The sequence below is a fragment of the Fukomys damarensis genome, unplaced genomic scaffold (genome assembly GCF_012274545.1).
Source record: "Fukomys damarensis isolate Sample0158 unplaced genomic scaffold, DMR_v1.0_HiC HiC_scaffold_13, whole genome shotgun sequence".
Lineage (NCBI taxonomy): Eukaryota > Metazoa > Chordata > Mammalia > Rodentia > Bathyergidae > Fukomys > Fukomys damarensis.
The window spans coordinates 13450114-13467309 of NW_022900925.1; the positions used below are offsets into that span (position 1 = coordinate 13450114).

Sequence of the window (17196 nt, forward strand, 5' to 3'; positions counted from 1 at the left end):
TTTTTTTTTTTTTTTTTTTTCAGTATAGGGGATTGAACTCGGGATCTTGTACTTACAAGGCAGGTACGGTGCCACTGAGCTAAATTCCTGGCTCCAGTAGTTCCCTGTACAGGCTGATGGCCTATAATCTAAGGGCCCTTATAACACTGTTCTTGGGGGCAGTTGAAGCCCTGGCCTGAGGTGGTATTTTGTGTGGTGGGTGTGGGTTTGTGGTAGATTACCTGTGAATCTGCTCCAGGACTCTTGCATCATTCCGAGGTCACTGGGGCTGGTAGAAACGGAAGCCCAGCCCTTCACATTGCCTGGCAGCATAACCAGTGTTTCCAGGAGAAAATGATCTCAGGGGCCAGGGTAACAATACAGCTGAAGAGCACTATGATTTCATAAGGCAAACACAGTGTGGGCAATTTGATATAGATCAGATCAGAGGCAGAACTCTTCTTGTAGGACACACTGAGATTTAAAATTAGTTTGATATAGTAAAAAATATTAAAGGAAAATATTAGCAAAAATGCAATAAAAAAACCACATAAAAAAGAACAAATACTTAGGTATGAAAATGTAGCAGTTGAAGCAAAGAATATATGAGATTAATAGCAAGAGTGAGTAAAACTTCAGAACAAATCAGAATGAAAGATAAGATTGAAGAGATCTCTTAGAAGGAAGAACAAAGAAGTAGAAAAATACACATGAAAGCTTGAGACTATAAATAGTAGCATCAGCATCTAAAGAATAAGAAACCTGAAACAACATGAAAAGAAGAAGAGGGGGGAGGGGGAGGGGGAGGAGGAGGAGGAAGAAAGAAGAAGAAGACCTGGAAAGGAAAAAATAAAAGTTGAAAGGAGGAAATATTTGAAGAGAAACATTTCCCATAACTGACAAAGTAAGATGAAATACTCTGATTAGTTAGCTTCCCATTGCTCTGGCAGAATACCTGAGAAAAACAAAGAGGAAAGTTTTACTGTGGCTCATGGTTTCAGGGGGTTTTAGTCCAGTGTTGGCTGTTTTCATTGCTGTGGGCAGAAAGTGTATGACGGAGACAGAGAGAAAGAAGAATTAAGAAAGAGGAGAAAATGAGATGGAGGAGAAAGGAGAGGGAAGAAAAAAGGGAGGGGGGGAAGGGAAGAGGAAAAGAAGGGGCAGGGAGGAGAAGGGAAGAGAAGGGAAGGGAGGAAAAGCCATTAAGGGAGGCCAGGGACAAAATATATCCTTCAAAGCCAGCGACCTCCTTCATCTAATTAGGCCCTACCTCCTAATAAGCCAGCGGGAACTATGAACTCGTAAATGTGCTAATCCATTGATGAGGTTAGGATCCTTGTGAGCCAATCACTTCCTTAAAGCTGGCAACAAGCCCCTGGCACATGGCCTTTGGGGGACATTCCAGATCCAAAGCACAATATTCTTCCCTCACTCCCAAAGCTTATTCTACTAAAGGTGGTACTATTATTTCTCAGGGCCAAATATACCACCAACAGTGGTCCACAGAATGACAAAAGTCCCCACTGGTATTTATAGTCTGTTGAATATATCTTTTAAGAATTTCAAATATTAATTCAGGAGAATCACAAGTTCCATCCCAGCCTGGGTGTCTTAGTGAATTAGTGAAACTTGTCTAAAAAAAAAAGAGGCCAAGGATGTAGCTCAGTGCAAAGACATAATCCAATCCCTAGTACTGCAAAAGAAAAAAAAAATTCCAAAAGCTTACCAAGCCAAAGATAAGATTTCATATAAGTGAATAGGAGGTGGACTGACACTAGACTTTTTCAGTAGCAACACTAAATAAAAAAATAATGCAGGGAATGTAGATAGTGGTAGAATGCCTTGTTTCTATACCCAGTACTGCAAGTAAAAAAAAAAAAGCCTGCTTTAACTAAGTGTGTTATCACACACCTGTAATCCTAGCACTGTAGAATGCTGAGTCAGGAGGATCACAAGTTGGAATCCAGCCTGATCAATTTAGTAACTGAATGAGATCCTGTCTCAAAAAATAAGAAGAGGGCTATAGATGTAGGTTAGTGCAGACCATGGGTTCAATCCCAAATACTAAAAAGAAAAAAAAAAAGAATGTAATCACTTTTTTGTTTGAAGACAGAATCTTGCTCTGTAATTCACGCTGGCTTTGAACTCACTATGTAGCCCAGGCTGTCCTTGAACCTTCCCCTGCCCCACACTCCCTGCTGCACGCCGCCTGACTGCCCAGGTTTCAACAGACTTTCCCAAAATGCCACCCCAAATGGAACACTCCATGGAAACCATGATGTTTACATTTCACAAATTTCCCAGGGACAAAGGCTACTTAACAAAGGAGGACCTGGGAGTACTCATGGAAAAGGAGTTCCCTGGGTTTTTGGAAAATCAAAAAGACCCTCTGGCTGTGAACAAAATAATGAAGGACCTGGACGAGTTCTGAGATGGCAGAGTTCCAGAGCTTCTTTTCACTAATCACAGGCCTTACTTTGTGTGCAATGATTATTTTGTAGTACATAGGAAACAGAAAGGAAAGAAGTAGGCAGATGTGACCATTTACTTTTGCCCTGATGAGCGTTCACCCAAAAGGCCACTTAAAGAATCTGTCCCTCAGTTTCACTGTGTAAAGATTTCCTGAGCAGATCAGGCTTCTTAGAAAGTGTACAGATAACATCCAGCTCTCACTGGACACGCAGGGAAAGGAAAGTTAGCTAAATTCTGGATAAGCTTTTGATTTTTATATTGTTTTCATCCTCTTGCTCTCAATAAAGTCTTTTTTTAGTTCTGGAAAAAAAAAATCTTCCTGCCTCAGCCTCTGGAGTGCTGGGATTCCCAGTATGCACCACCATGCCCAGCCTGGAACCAATAATATTATCAGTTTTTGCATCACAAACTGCTTCCAAACTTAGTGATTCAAACAGCCACCATCTTACCATGTCTCATAAGACAGAAGCTGGGCAGGGTTCAGCTGACTCATTGTTTTACATGGACTTGGTGGACGTTGCTTGTTAGTGTTCAGCTGGCAGGCAGACTGGTCAGGAGGGTTCCCGATGGCTCTGCTCAGTGCCTGGTATTGTGGAGGGGAGGCTACAAGCCTGGGCTCACCTGGAAACATCTGCCAGACACCTGCCTGTGGCCTCTCCCTCTAGTCTGCAGCATGGTGGCCTCACAGTAGCTGAAGTCCTTGCCTACAGGCTGGTTTCCCACCACACTTTTTATGACCTAACCTTGAGAGTTCCAAGACTTACTGCTCATTTTCTTGGCCAAACAAGTCACCAATGCCAGCCCATAATTCAAGGAAATGACATATAGACAAACCTCTTTTTGGGAAATATCATAAAGCATTTGCGATAACCTACCACAAATAATGCTTTTAACATTTAAAGGAGAGGAATTTAGAACCTAGGATGTTATAACTGATCAAACTATCATTCACATATGAGAAGATGAAAAGTATCCTGACACATGTATCGTAGATCTGTGGATACTTTGCCACAGAAAGACCTGCACTGGAAACAGTTTTGGATGAAATATTTAAACAAGAGCATAGAATAATTCCAGAAAATGTAACAAGAGATAAGTGAGGTAGTGATACCTATATTTCCTAGTGAAGTATGATCCAGAAGAACCAATTAGCATGGAGCTCAGGCAGGGCGCATACTTGGCATGTGTGAGGCCCTGAATTTGCTCTCCATTACACACACACACACACACACACACACACACACACCTGTTAGCTGAAACCAAAGGAAAATAGAAAATATATTGGTAATCAGCACCAAGCCTAGATAATGTATCCTGACAAGGGTTGGGAGGACAGGAGAACAGAAGACTTGAGAGTGTGCCAAAAATCCCCTCTGAGGTGTGTGCATGTGTGTGGATATATAATATCAATTTTAAAATGAATAAAAAGAAGCAGAAGTGAGACAAATGGAGGGTTAACGACGTGCCTAGGGTCATACAGCCACTGTGATACCAGAACCATGTATGAGCCAAGGATTGTCACAGGACGAAGATGTCTGTGCTGAAAATGCACCAGCAAAGAAGCCTCAAGGATGTGTCAGTGCCCACTCAGGTCTCTTTTCTCCATCTTTGGTCCTCTCCTTTGTTCCAGGCTGTGAATGGATGCAGGGAGATTCTGCCCCCGTGTTTGAGGCCAGAGCTGTGAGTCATCTGGTTACGTGGCAGGATGGCCGATGTAGCAGTGAGTTCCTGGCTTCCTTGCCCCAGCCATCATCTCATCTCAGTGTGGCCACTGGGTTTGGCTGTGCAACCATCTTCTGGCTTCTGAAAAATAGGTAGGACAACTACTGTTTGAATGAGCACTGGATTTCCAGGGGCTGAGAGTAGGTAGAGGCTGCAGCTCTGGTTGTACTGTATGTCAGGGCATGTAGCCTGACACAGGGCACGGCCATAAGACCTAGATTTGGTCTAGAGCAGCTCTGTTTTGCAGCAGTCTCTTAGCTATCCAGTCCTAACTGAGTAGGGGTAAAAACAGGGAGGGCAAGTGACTTGTTGAGGGTCATATGGTGAGTCAGTGGTGGGGTCGGGACTGGGCATTCACTGAGAAGGGCCGTGTCCTGTTTTCCTGGCTAGTGCTTCTTCCCTCAAGTCCCTGCCCTAGGACTGACTCAGGGAGTGTTTGCTGGGAGTGTTTGGGGGGATTTACCCCAGGGATCCAGCTGTACTTGAGCCACAGCATGAGGGATTGTGGCTGTGTCCTACCTACACCATATCGAGTCCCCCCTGCCCGCAGCTAGGAGCAGTGCATGCTTCCACATCCGTATAACACCCTGTTGAATTGTTTTTGATGTTAAAAAAAAACCAAAACAGTCCAGAGCTCCTGCAGTCCTATAATGCAGCCGGCACTATCCAAGACTATGTGGTTGCCATGCTGTGTGGCTTGCGAAGACCACTGATGTCTGACCAGAACGCCGCTAGCTGGGGATATTTCAACACCCAGAGTCAGAGCTGGAACTTGGAGATGTAAGTGTGACCTTATAGAGTGGCTCTTGGCAAAGGGCACCTCCCAGAGAGCTTCATGGAGAGCTTTCCCACCTGGAACTTTCACTGCTTAATGTATTTTAAACTAAGATTAAGAATGGGAGGTAACAGGCTGGAGGGCTACCTTTTAAGTTCTTTTTAAACAATTATTTGCTTTTTCAGGTACAGAAGTCCAGTGCCCTTTAAGTTCATGTCCTTCAGGGCCCAAATTCTGAGCTCTGAAACAAAGCAAAAAACACTTGGTAGTTCAGGTAAAGGAGTTTTTAGCATGTTTTATAAGACTGGAAACCCCATATTCACTAACCTTGAGTGATGAATGCATCTGATATTCAGCAGGCTGGTGGGTTTGACTTTGGTCTGCACTGTGCTAACCAACCCTAACTTGATACCGCATCTCTGGCTGCCTCTGTTTAAACTGGTGGTCTTTTTCCCTGGAAGGTGAATCCCAAGCTTTGGGTTTAAAACAAGTCCAAGAGGCAGTCTGTGACAACACTGTTTTCTATCCTCCCCTTTCTTATGTGCGACCCATAGTACTTTCCCTTGCCAAATTTCCTGGAAACAACAAAAATGGAAAACTGAACACCAGCTAAATGCAAGTGTCCATCTTTGTTTTGCAGACTGAGGAGCTCGGGCTTTCCTGTCCACCTGCTCCCTGACATTGCCCAGCCAGGCAGTGCAGCAGGCAGAACGTCCCACATGTGGTTTGAAATCCCAAAGGGGACACAGGTGGGCGTGGCCATGGGTGATTTACAGGCCTCTGTCTATTCTTGCATGGGCCAAAAGACAGATGCAGGTAAGTGTTCCTTTTGTTCTCTCCTTAGTCTTTCACTGGTGCCTCTTAAGCACTAGCTCTGAGTGAGGATATGAGGGGCATAGCTCACTGTTCTATAAAGATGAAAGATAGCCTTATCCCTGCAGGTGAACCCCTCTGCTCAGGGAGCGTGCATGCCAGCTGGCTAGTTGTGTCCTTATACACTGACCATCTGTGCATAGCCACTCTGTGGATAGGGGAGATAAATGGCTCTCTCTGGCTGGCTGCTTCCTGTGTGCTCCATAACCAAAAAACAAATGGATGAATAGGCTGGGGTGTAGCTCTGTTGCACAGTATATGCTCAGCATGCATAAGACCCTGTGTTTGATCCTAGCAACACACACACACACACACACACACACACACACACAGAGGGGATTAAGGTTATTATTGTGAGGCCAGTGAAAGTTATGTCAGATCTGATTAGAAGTGCAGAATCTTTTACGTATTTGGGGTAAGAGAATCACAGTGAGGTGGAGGTAGCAGTCTAGGATAAAGGTTGTCAAACTTTCTATAAAGGACCAGATAGTACATATTTTCCAATTTATGGACCATATAATCGGTTAATGTTGCCGATAGAGTTCAAAAGCATCAATGAACAAAATATAAACAAATGGGCCTAGCTGTGTTCCAGAGAGTTATTCATAGACACTGAGATGTGAATTTCAGATCATATTTATGTGCTATGAAATATTCTTCATCCATTTGATTTCTTCTCAATTTAAAGACACGAGGACATACTAGTGAGATTATAAAATGGTGCAGCCTCTTTGGAAAACAGTCTGGCAGTTCAGTTCTTCACATGTGAAGTGTGGAGATACCATAGGGCCCAGCAGTGTTCTCCAACCATCATAGCAGCACTATTCATAACGTCCCCTAAGTAGAAACAACCCAAATGTCCTCCAACTGATAAATGGATTTTTTTTAATTGAGTTTATTGTACATTCTAGGTATACAGTACAGTTACATTCATTACTGGGATCTTGTACCTTTACATGACAGGTCTTGGTTCTCATTTTTTCCCCTTGTCCCTGCCCTCCCTTCACCCCCTCCTCCCTTCCCCATTTACAAACACTTTAATTCCATTTGATAAATGGATTTTTAAAAACTGTGTTATATCTATGTAGCTAAAAAGGAATTAAACACCGAGGCATACTACAAAATGTAAGTGACAGTGAAAGGAATAAAAGAAACCAGACACAAAAGCCGCGTATGATATGATTCTGTTAATATAGATTGTCTAGAATAGGCGGATTCATGGAGACGGGAAGAGGACAAATGGTTGCTAAGGGCTGAGAGGAGTGACTGCTAAAAAGTACAGTGCTACTTTCTGGAGCCATAAAAATGTTCTAAACTGAGATATTGGTAATGGTTGATCTGAGAATTGGTTGGAAAAACTAGTTCTAGTTCAGTTTCTCCTCATAACACAGATCACTTTTGATATCAGATGTGTGCAGATTTCCCCCCACCCCCAACACACACGCTCTGAGTGGACACCACCTCCGGGCATCCTCTAATTCAGTTCAGTTCTGACACTGTCTGCCTGGAGAGAGCATCAGATTCCACAGCTTGAGGGCTCAGTTCCCAAGACTGTTCCCCACCTACTTCAAATGTCTAGGTTATTTCACCTGTGCCTGTGACCAACCAGCTAATAAATTGGGGTTCACACAGATCCTCCTTTGGATTCAATTAATTTGTTGGAGCACCTCACAGTATTTAAAGACACACAATTATGGTTTATTAGAAAGGATATTACAAAGAAAAAAAGTGTGTATGGATGAAGAGATGTGTAGGGTGAGGAATGGGAACAGAGGTGTGGCGCTCCCATGCCCTCTCCGGGTGCACCGCCCTCCAAGAACCCCCATGTGTTCAACTCCAGGACTCTTGGAGCCCTGTCTTACCGAGCTGTTTTGTTTTATTTGTTTTTGGTGCTGGGGATAATACCCTGGTCGTCCCACATGCTAGGTATGCAGTATACCACTGAGCTTCACCCCCAGCCCTTCCTTTTGGGTTTTTGGTGGAGAATTAATACAAATGTAACACGAATAGAATGGGTGAAGAAACCCAGCGGGGCTTGTCTGTTCAGAGTCTTCTTGGCCTCTGGGGCATGTTCCTTCCTCTCTGATCTGGGGTAGGACCCCTTCTGAGTTGAGGTGTTTATGATGTACTTCTGGACAAAGTAGGTCAGAGAAGGGTGGGGAAGGTTAGAGCTTCTGTGATTTACCTTGGGGAACAGAAATTCTAATTTTCATGGCATTACTCGGGGAGGGAGTTGTGAGTCAGGAACACTGGACAAACAAAAAAAAATACAAATATAAAATGTCATAGTTGTACAAACAAATAATTAAGAACCACTGGATCGTACATTTTAGAAGAGTGAATTTTTCATTGGATTCATGTGATTTATATCTCAACAAAGCTTATTTGAGACAGAATCTCAGTGTGTTTCTCAGGCCAGTCTTGAACTCACTATGTAACCCAGGTTGGCCTTGAACTCATGGCAATCCTCCTGCCTCAGCCTCCTGAGATTACAGGTGTGCACCACCAAAATAGGTGATTTTAAAAAATGGAAAAGCCATTTTCAGCTCAAAAACAGATGATTGACTGGCTATGGCTTGTGGAAGGTGGGGTGTAGTTTGCCTGTCCAGGTCTAGGGTAGCATCTGGTTCTGCCCCAGGGGTGTAGCCACTGTCACCTTGATTGGCAGGTATGTTTTATTTGATGCTCAGGACATCCTGGCTGAGGGAGTCCCCCTTGGGAGCCTCTCCTTGTTATCGAGGGGAACAGAAAACTCATTCATCTTACCCAGGGTTTTTTCTTGGTTGTGATATCTTTTTATCCCCTCTTCTGCATCAATTAGAAATATTATAACTCAACCCTGAATTTAAAAATTCTGGCTAACGTTATCTTCTATGAAGTAATTTATTCTCTCCTTTCATCACCTTCTTTTTTTGTTTGTTTGTTTTTTGAGACAGGGTCTCACTGTGTAGTTGAAACTGACCTGGAACTCACTGTGTAGCTCAGACTGGTCTTGAACTCACAGCGATCTTCTTGTCTCAGCCTCCTGAGTGCTGTCATTACCTTCTTAAGTAAATGCCAAGCAACTCTTTGTGTGTTGTTTTGCTATTGATTATAATTTCCCTTTGTAAGCAACTTCATTCTTTTTTTTTATTGAATATACTGAGGTAACAAAGATGCAGACATTTCAATGGAAGGTATTGAGCTGTTCATCCCCAGTGCAGTCATTACATGAAGAAAGTACAAGAACTGATAGGGAAAGATGAAATTTTGCCAGTTTTGTTTGCAAATACTTGCAGTAAATTCATTTCTGATGAAAAGGGTTCAACATCACCTTCTTTTTTCCCTCTCAAAGTTTCAACTAAAATCAATGCCCCAGGAAAACATTCTAAGTTTATCTTATACTTTCTACTAATGTAGCATCCTTTTGCCTTACATCTCTTTCTCTCAAAGCAAGGAAACAAGGAGGCCTCAGAGTCTAGCCCACAAGACTGGGGTATCAGGTTTTCTCCCTCTTCTGTGTGACCTTAGGCAGGCTGAGTTTCTTCCCTGTGCCTTTATCAATATAAGTATTGATAAATCAATATCAATATCAGTATCCCAAATGTAGGTAACGATCATTGCCTTGCTTGGGGGGCAGTGGTAGCCATTGCGATGGTGCCTGTAAAGCGCCTGGCTCTCTCCTTCTACCTAGTGGTTTTCTACCTGGCTGTTTCCGCCTTCAGAGGGTGGTCACCCTGTGCCTGGATGTCAGGGTGCTTTCTAAACGTTGGGGGGCTAGTTCAGTGGGAAGAACATGACATTATGCTGGTCTTAGTCTGTTTGTTGTTGCTGTCAATGAATCCCATAGACTGAGTAATTGATAAAAAACAAAGATTTATTCAGCTCATGGTTCTGGAGGTTAGGAGGTCTGAGGCTGAGGGGCAGCATCTAGTGAGGACCTTCCTGCTGAGTCATGTCATGGTACAGCATGGGGAAACAGAGCAGCCAGACGGAAGTAAGCTCACTTGTATAACAAAAGCTACTCCCGCCAGGACCCATTGACTTATGGATTAATCCAGGAGAGCAGGGCTCTCATGACCCAGTCACCTCATAAGCTCCTGCCTGGCCCCTCTTCTCAATACCTTAATGGGGGCTAAATTCCAATGGGAGTTTTGGTGGGAACACATAAACCACCACAGAGCCCCCTCTTCCCTGGAAGTGGTGGGAGGCTCTGGTCCCATTCTGGGGCTGTTGGCCTGTGCTCAGCTGTGACTTGTCCATGGACAATGCTGGCTGCTCCCTCTGACCTCTTTTCCCAAAGGAGCAGAAAGAAGGCCTGTTGCTTCTGACTTAGTCATGGCAGGAGGCTTGATGTGGAAGAAATTAAAAGTTGTTAGTTTTCTGAGACTCTATTGCTCATTGCCTCTGACACTGTGGTAGGGGGAAAATTGGATGCCAGCCTTGGTTGGTTTGGTTCCTATACATAGGGGTCCCCACAGTCAAATATCATCACTTCTGCTTTGTTTTATTTATTAGAAGCATATCACTAGGTTCAGCCTTCAGGTGGGGAAAGGGAAATCGTACTCTATCTCTTGAGAGGAAGAATTTGTGGAGATGCTATTGAAACCACTCCACCCTCCGTGGCCCTGTTGTGATTTTGACCCCTGAGTTAGCCCAGCAGGTCTCACCTCTGTTCTTTTTGGACCCCAGTTCTCAACATCAGCACCTCGGTTCAGCTGGCAGCCTCTATGCCTTCTGGATTCCAGCCCACACAGACTCCGGACCCTGCAGCCGCAGTCGCCTACTTCCCCTACTTTGACGGGACCTACCTGGGGGTGGCGGCGTCGCTCAATGGAGGCAACGTGCTGGCCACGTTTGTCCACATGCTGGTTCAGTGGATGGCAGATCTGGGTAAGATGTGGCCCACAGTGTTGTGTTCTCTGTGTGTCCTGTCCTTTCTGTATGGCGGTGGCTTGGAGCTTCGTGTGCTGTTTCCATGTTCAGGTTCAGGTCTCAGACCCAGCTGGGTCCTGGCACATTCCTTAGGGCCTGAGCTTGCAGCTTCTTTTCCTGCCTGCTGTCTTCTCTGTGGCAGGTGGCAGGTGACAGTTGTCAGGTGACCTTCCCCCTTGCCTGCACTGTGCAGTATTCCTCAGCTTCCCCTGACCCTTACAATCTTTTTTTCTCTGCCAGGAAGTCCCTGTGACCCTTGCATTTAGTTTTTCTTTTGATGTCTATGGATAGCTGAAATCGAGTGATCAAACATGCATCAGTGAAAACGATTCCTGATATTTGACAATATTATAAAATCCTGATAGCACTTGTTCCTGAAAAGTAATTCTTATCTCACTGTCTTGGAAGGCTCCTGGGAAACTTTGAAGTTTTCCTGCTCCCCTCTTTTATTCATCCAGTCTTCCTCTGCTCTGCATGTATAGCAGCACATGCAAGCCCCTTCTCGCATGAAAGATCTGCTTTGCAAACACTGACAGTAGAAATGACATTTCAGATCAGCAGTCCAGGTCTAGGGGAACCATGGCCATCACATACTTAGGCTATCCGGAGGGATTCAGAGTCAAGTAACTGCAAGAAATGCCCAACACAGGAACAAGACGAGGTCCAGGCAGCAGAGAGTTAAGTGTGACGCTCCTGCTAGTTGTGTGGACAAGTGCTGCTGGCTGACGTCAGTGCTTTCAGTATGCCCAGGCTGTCTGATCTCCAGGGGAGTTCTGTCCCCTGTGGGCATCCTCTCAGGGATGCTCTGTTGAAAACCCAGAGAAGGTTTTCTAATTGCAGAACCAGTCATCAGAACCTCCACACAGACCCTTTAACTAGATGCTGATGTCATTGGATTGTGTCTATGCTGTCAGCAGCCAGTGTTTTTCGTACCCCTGAAAGAGTTTGTCGTGTTTAACTGATTTCTCTGTGAGATACTTTTGCATATTTGTGTCCTGTGTTTTGATGAGACAAGTGCTTTGAGTGTTAGTATTTTTATGTAATTTAACCTTTTATGAAATATCTGAGTATTATTAGTTAACTTTCCTATCCCTGGGACAAACTATCTGACATTCAAAACTGAAAGAAGGAGAGGTTTAATTTTGTTTGTTTGTGTTTTTTGTTTATACCAGGGATTGAACCCGGGACCTTGTACTTTGCAAGGCAGGCGATGGAACCATTGAGCCAAATCCCTGGCCCGGGAGAGATTTAATTTTGACTTGTGGTTTCAGGAGTTTCAGTGAGCTGGCTCCAAGGCAGGAACATCATGGAGGATGGGCATAGCAGGTGTCTCTGTCACTTTGTCATTGCTGAGACAAACAGCCTGGCACATGCAATTTAAAGGAGGAGGGTTTATTTTGGCTCACAGTTTGTACAGGTTTCATTCAGTTCATAGTCCCAGCTGGCTCCAAGGCAGGGCAGCATGGCAGAGGGGCATGCAGAGGAGAAGGAGCTCATGGCATGGCCGCAGGAAGCAGAGATCAAGGGAGGAGGGTGAGATACAGACCTTTACAGGCTCTGACCAGGCTTCACCTCCCAACATCACATTTAGCTGTAAGCTCATCAGTTGATTAATCCACTGGTTAAGTGTCACAACCCCATGATCCAGCTACCTCCCAAATGCCCTGATGAGTGCATTGTGGCTTTGAGGGGACATTTACTATTTTATTTTATTTTTTTGGTGCTGGGGATCGAACTCAGGACCTTGAGCTTTCGAGGCAGGTGGCGGAACCACTGAGCTAAATCTCTGGCCCTGAGGGGACATTTAGCTATAAACCAAAGCAGCAGGGGAAAGCTACTTACCTCATGGTGGCCAGAAGCAGAGAGAGAGTAGGAAGACAGTCAGAGTGAGAGAAAGTGAAAGTGAGAGAGCGAGATGGAGAGAGCGAGAGCAAGAGAGATAGAGAGGAAGGTGCTGGGATAAGTATATACCCTTAAAGGTTGTGCCCCTGGTTCACCTCCATCTGGCCCTCGATTCCTAATAGCACATTCAGGTATGCACTCATGAATAGACTAATCCACTGCTGAGTATCTTACCCCCGTGGTGCAATCGCCTTCCAAAAGCCCCATCTCTGAACATGAGACTTCTAGATCCAAACCATAGCAACCTATACTTATGTAACTTAACTTTTTGTTTTGTTTTGTTTTGGTACCTGGGATCAAACTCGGGACCTTGTGCCTAAGAGGCAGGCGGTGGCACCACTGAGCTAAACCCCCGGCCCCGTAACTTAGCTTTTTATAAAATTTCTGCAGTTACAGAAGTACTCCCCAAGACCTAGGTCATAGCCTAAGTGATTTTTTTTTCCCAGTAAGCAAGATGACTTTTTGTATATTTTAATCTTTTTTTTATTTTTTTGTTAAATAAATACAATCACATGACTTTATAAACCCCCTAAAACTAAACTCTAGATTTTATCAATTTTTCCACTCTTTTTATGTCCTAGGTTCAATAATCATTGTGTTCATATCTCCTTAGCCTTCTGCCTTCTATTGGATTGATCTTTCCCTTCTTTATCTTCTTCTCCCTTATTCCCCTCCTTAACTCAGAGGTTTTACATTTGGTAGCTGTGCTTTAAGTTACTGGTGCACTGTTTCCAAGGGTGTGGAGGGATTGTCACTTTCTTTTTTTTTAAATTTAATTTATTGGTACATTCTAGGTAACAGTACAGTTACATTCATTACTGGGATCTTGTACCTTTTCATGCTAGGTCTTGGTGGGTTTGTCACTTTCACATGCTTTGTAGTATAAAAATTGTTACAACTCTTAAGGAGTTACCCTTGAAAGAGGTAATGTTTTATTTACTTTTTTTGTAAGATCTTTTTGCATATATATGTTTTTTTTTAAATGAAACAAGAAGTGCTTTAAAGGCCAGTATTTTTATGTAACTCCACCTTTTATGAAGTTTCTGCTATTGTTTAGGAACAGTTTTTAACAATTTTTTTTTTTTTTATCTTTGTGGTGCTGGGGATCAAATCCAGGGCCTTGCACATACCAAACCAACAGCATGATTTTTACAAACCCAATAATTCAGGAAGATTTTTTTGTTGTTTATTTTTGAGATAAGGGTCTCACTACGTGGTTCAGGCTGGCCTTGAACTCACTATGTAGCCCAGGCTGGCCTCATGGTGATCCTCCTGTCTCAGCCTCCTAAGTACACCTGGCCTCTCTATGTGCTTTTTAGAAACCCCATTCTTTGTTTTGGCTTGGGGATCAGATTTTAACTGGGCCACTGTGTGGCAGCCAGATAATTTTGCGGGGGGGTACCAGGGATCGAACTTAGAACCTTGCGCTTGCGAGGCAGGTGGCAGAACCACTGATCTAAATCCCCAGCCCAGAGAATTGTTTCCGATCAGTTTTAGGGAGCTGGACTGGCGTAGCCCTAGACATCAAAAGCAGGGACGTGAAACACTTGTTTCTGTGTTCCCAGAGTGTGGGACTGGATGAAGTCAGCAGATGTACAGAGTGTCTGGAGCCAGTTGCAGGGCTTGAATTTTGTATCCTTCCAAATGTAGGCTAGAAGAATTTTTGACATGAAAAGTAGAGACAACTTGGCTGCACTAGCCAGTTGAGTGGCCAAGGGCTTGCAGGTTTTTGTTTAGCCCTGGTATACTTCTGCCTCCTGAAGAATCTTGGACCTCTCAGGCTGTAGTACCTATGGAAAATGAATTGGTTTCTCTTCAGCACTCTCCTTTGCAGACTCCAAGGCAGTGGCTCCTGGTTTCTGTTCACAAAGTCAGTTTTCACTCTGTATCTGTTTGTCTTTTATATATGAGTCAAAATGTTTCAGTCCTTGTCATTTCCTCTCCTGTGTTCTTTGTCCTTGGTTTTTCTTATTTAAGAAAGAAATTTAGGGTTGGAAGTGTAGCTAATGGTAGAGTGCTTGTTGAGCATGCTTCGGGGCCTGGGTTCTATCCCCAGACCTGCGAAAGTTGGTGATATTTTAGTGGAATTTCTAGAGAAGGAATTTCTAACCGGGAGTCATGCTGATTAAATTTTACTAGTTGCCTGTGAGATTGACATTATTTTTCTCTCTGCCATTCCAGGGTATGTGTAGTTGATTTGTATAAGTTAAATGTTTTGATGATGTGACTGCACTGTGACTCTCTGGGTTAGTGGTTTTCAGCATCAGATGCACACCTGAATTAATTATGAAGTTCTAAAGCAATAATGATTGACATCCTGGTCCCATGCCCAGAAAAACTGACTCGTTTAGCCTAGAGGTAGGGTAATACTGAGCATCGCCTTTTATAAATGCTCCTTTGGTGATGCTTGTTGATCAGCATCACTTTAGTTGGAGCCAGCTGTACTGGATTCCTCTGGAAGCCTTTAACAAATGCAGGACCTCAGGGTCTGGCGTAGGAGCAGAGTCAGAAGCAGACTTCTAAAAAGATTCCGTAGGGATTCATTCATACATTCATGTTTTGGGAAGTGCACACAGGTCTAAGCTGGTGGCTGTCCAGCCCGGTCCTGTTTCAGAATCACCTGGGAGATGTTACAAAATCACAGCACTGTAGCCTAGACCAATTCCATCAGCATGTCTGGGGAGGGGACCTAGCACTTTGATAGTTGTTCAGGTAATTACAATGTGTCACAGTAATACAGAGTCTCCAGCCTGGACATGTTTCTTACTGTCAAAGCCAGGCTTGCTTCCTCTCAGTTAATGCTAAGCTAGAGATGAAAACGATACATTTTCCTCTTGTCTTCCTTCTCCCGCTTCTTTTCCTTCTTCATTGTCCAGGTGCTCTACCACTGAGCTGTGTCCCAGTCCCAAAAGTGAGTCTAAGATCAAAAGTTTTGAAATCAGAGGTACATCATCATCGTCATGTAGAATGCAGAGCTAATATAATGTCAGGGAGGAAAATCTGATGGGGACTCTGGCTTGACAACAGCCAGCTGTTGCATAGTCAACAGGCCACTTCTCCCTGGGCCTCAGGTGAATGTAACCAGGGTTGTCCGCCTGTGATGAGCCTGGGCTCCTGGGATGGCTGTGACACCGCGAATGGCTTGAATAGCAGCTTCAGCGATACTTGTGAACTAGCCCATGTTGTATGCCCCCTTGGAAGTAAGGGCCCCATAACTGTGACACGGTTATGATGCCTAGTTTAGGGTTGGGTCTCACAGCAGCACTGATGAGTGATTTCCCTAAAAGTCTGCCTGGGGGCTGTAATGAGACAGCCTGCTGGGGTCCAGGGCTGAGTCTAGCTAGTCAGATGGGGTGAGTCCCCGAGCATGAAAACTTCGAGCCACAGTGTGAGAAGCAGCAGTAAGCAGACCTATCCCTGCCCCTTGGGAATTCTGTATAGTGCCCGTCCACGTCCAGGGGCCACATGAGCTCATAGAGATCTCTCTCGTTTCTGGCAGGCCTGGATGTTGAAGAAACCACTGTGTATTCACGCTTGATCCATGCAGCTGTGCAGCAGAGAGACACCTGCCTAACCATTACCCCAACGGTGTTGGGGGAGAGGCACCTGCCAGACCAGTTGGCTTCAGTGACCAGAATCTCCTCCTCTGATCTCTCCCTGGGACACGTGACTCGGGCCCTGTGCAGAGGCATTGTTCAGAACTTGCACTCCATGCTTCCATTTCAGCAGCTCAAAGAGTGGGGTGTGGAGCGTGTGAAGGGGAGTGGGAGCGCACTGTCCAGGAACGAGGTGCTGAAACAGGAGGTGCAAAGGGCTTTCCCTTTGCCGGTGTCCTTTGGGCAAGATGTGGATGCAGCTGTGGGGGCAGCTCTCATCATGCTTAAGAGGAAACTTAACCAGATGGACTCCTAGTCAACAAACTGTAGTCTCTTTGTAAATGTCATCTTCCAAGTTCTGTGATTGCTGGAAGCACTTAGATTAGTGATGGTGAACCATTTAGGGCTTTCAATGATTAAAAATAGCCTGCTGCACCACATGTGCAATGGGTTCACCACCACAGCCTTAGATGAATTTGCCTTGTGGTGCTACTTGCATTTCAGATATTAAATAAAGCTCATTCTTTCAGAGCCTTGACCATTTCATGTTGCAGCCCCTGAGGAAGGTCTTGAGAGGGAAGGGAAGGCTGAAGGATGCAGATAGCCCTGCCTGGTGGAGCAGCCTCCCCTCCTCTCTGACAGCAGGCAGCCCATCTTGCCTGCTCAGGATGCTGTGGATGGAGTGTGTAGATATAAGATTAGGAACTGGATGGGTACCCTGCATACATCCCTGTGACCAGCATGGTGCTGGAACTCTGTCCCCTTTCTAGGTGCCTATTCTACCTCTGAGGTAGAGTCCAAGCTTGTTAACGAAAGGTCCTGCTGCTGCTTCCACTGCGTGAGTGTGTCTTCTGTGGGGGGTGGGGGATTATGCACAGCAGCCAAGGCCTCATTTCTCCAGCCTGAAGTCACAAACTACTTACTGCTTCTTCCCTCGTTTTTTTTTTTTTTTTTTGGGGGGGG

The 17196-nt window shown here is 44.7% G+C and overlaps 1 protein-coding gene and 1 pseudogene across 3 annotated transcripts in view; both read left to right on the forward strand.

The window, feature by feature from the left end:
* Positions 1-16797, forward strand: part of Shpk (sedoheptulokinase) — a 30828-nt gene extending 14031 nt beyond the window's left edge. The window contains exons 3-7 of one of the 3 annotated variants that reach the window (XM_010611376.3): positions 4082-4265; positions 4801-4953; positions 5589-5764; positions 10493-10693; positions 16137-16776. In XM_010611376.3, coding sequence (XP_010609678.1) covers positions 4082-4265; positions 4801-4953; positions 5589-5764; positions 10493-10693; positions 16137-16549 — 1127 coding nt within the window. In that variant the 3' untranslated portion in view covers positions 16550-16776. Of the gene's footprint in view, positions 1-4081; positions 4266-4800; positions 4954-5588; positions 5765-10492; positions 10694-16136 lie in introns of all 3 variants that reach the window. The other 2 variants (XM_010611375.3, XM_010611377.3) reach the window with 2 other exon arrangements.
* On the forward strand, positions 2078-2759 carry LOC104853432 (annotated as a pseudogene).
* Positions 16798-17196: the final 399 nt, after the last annotated feature.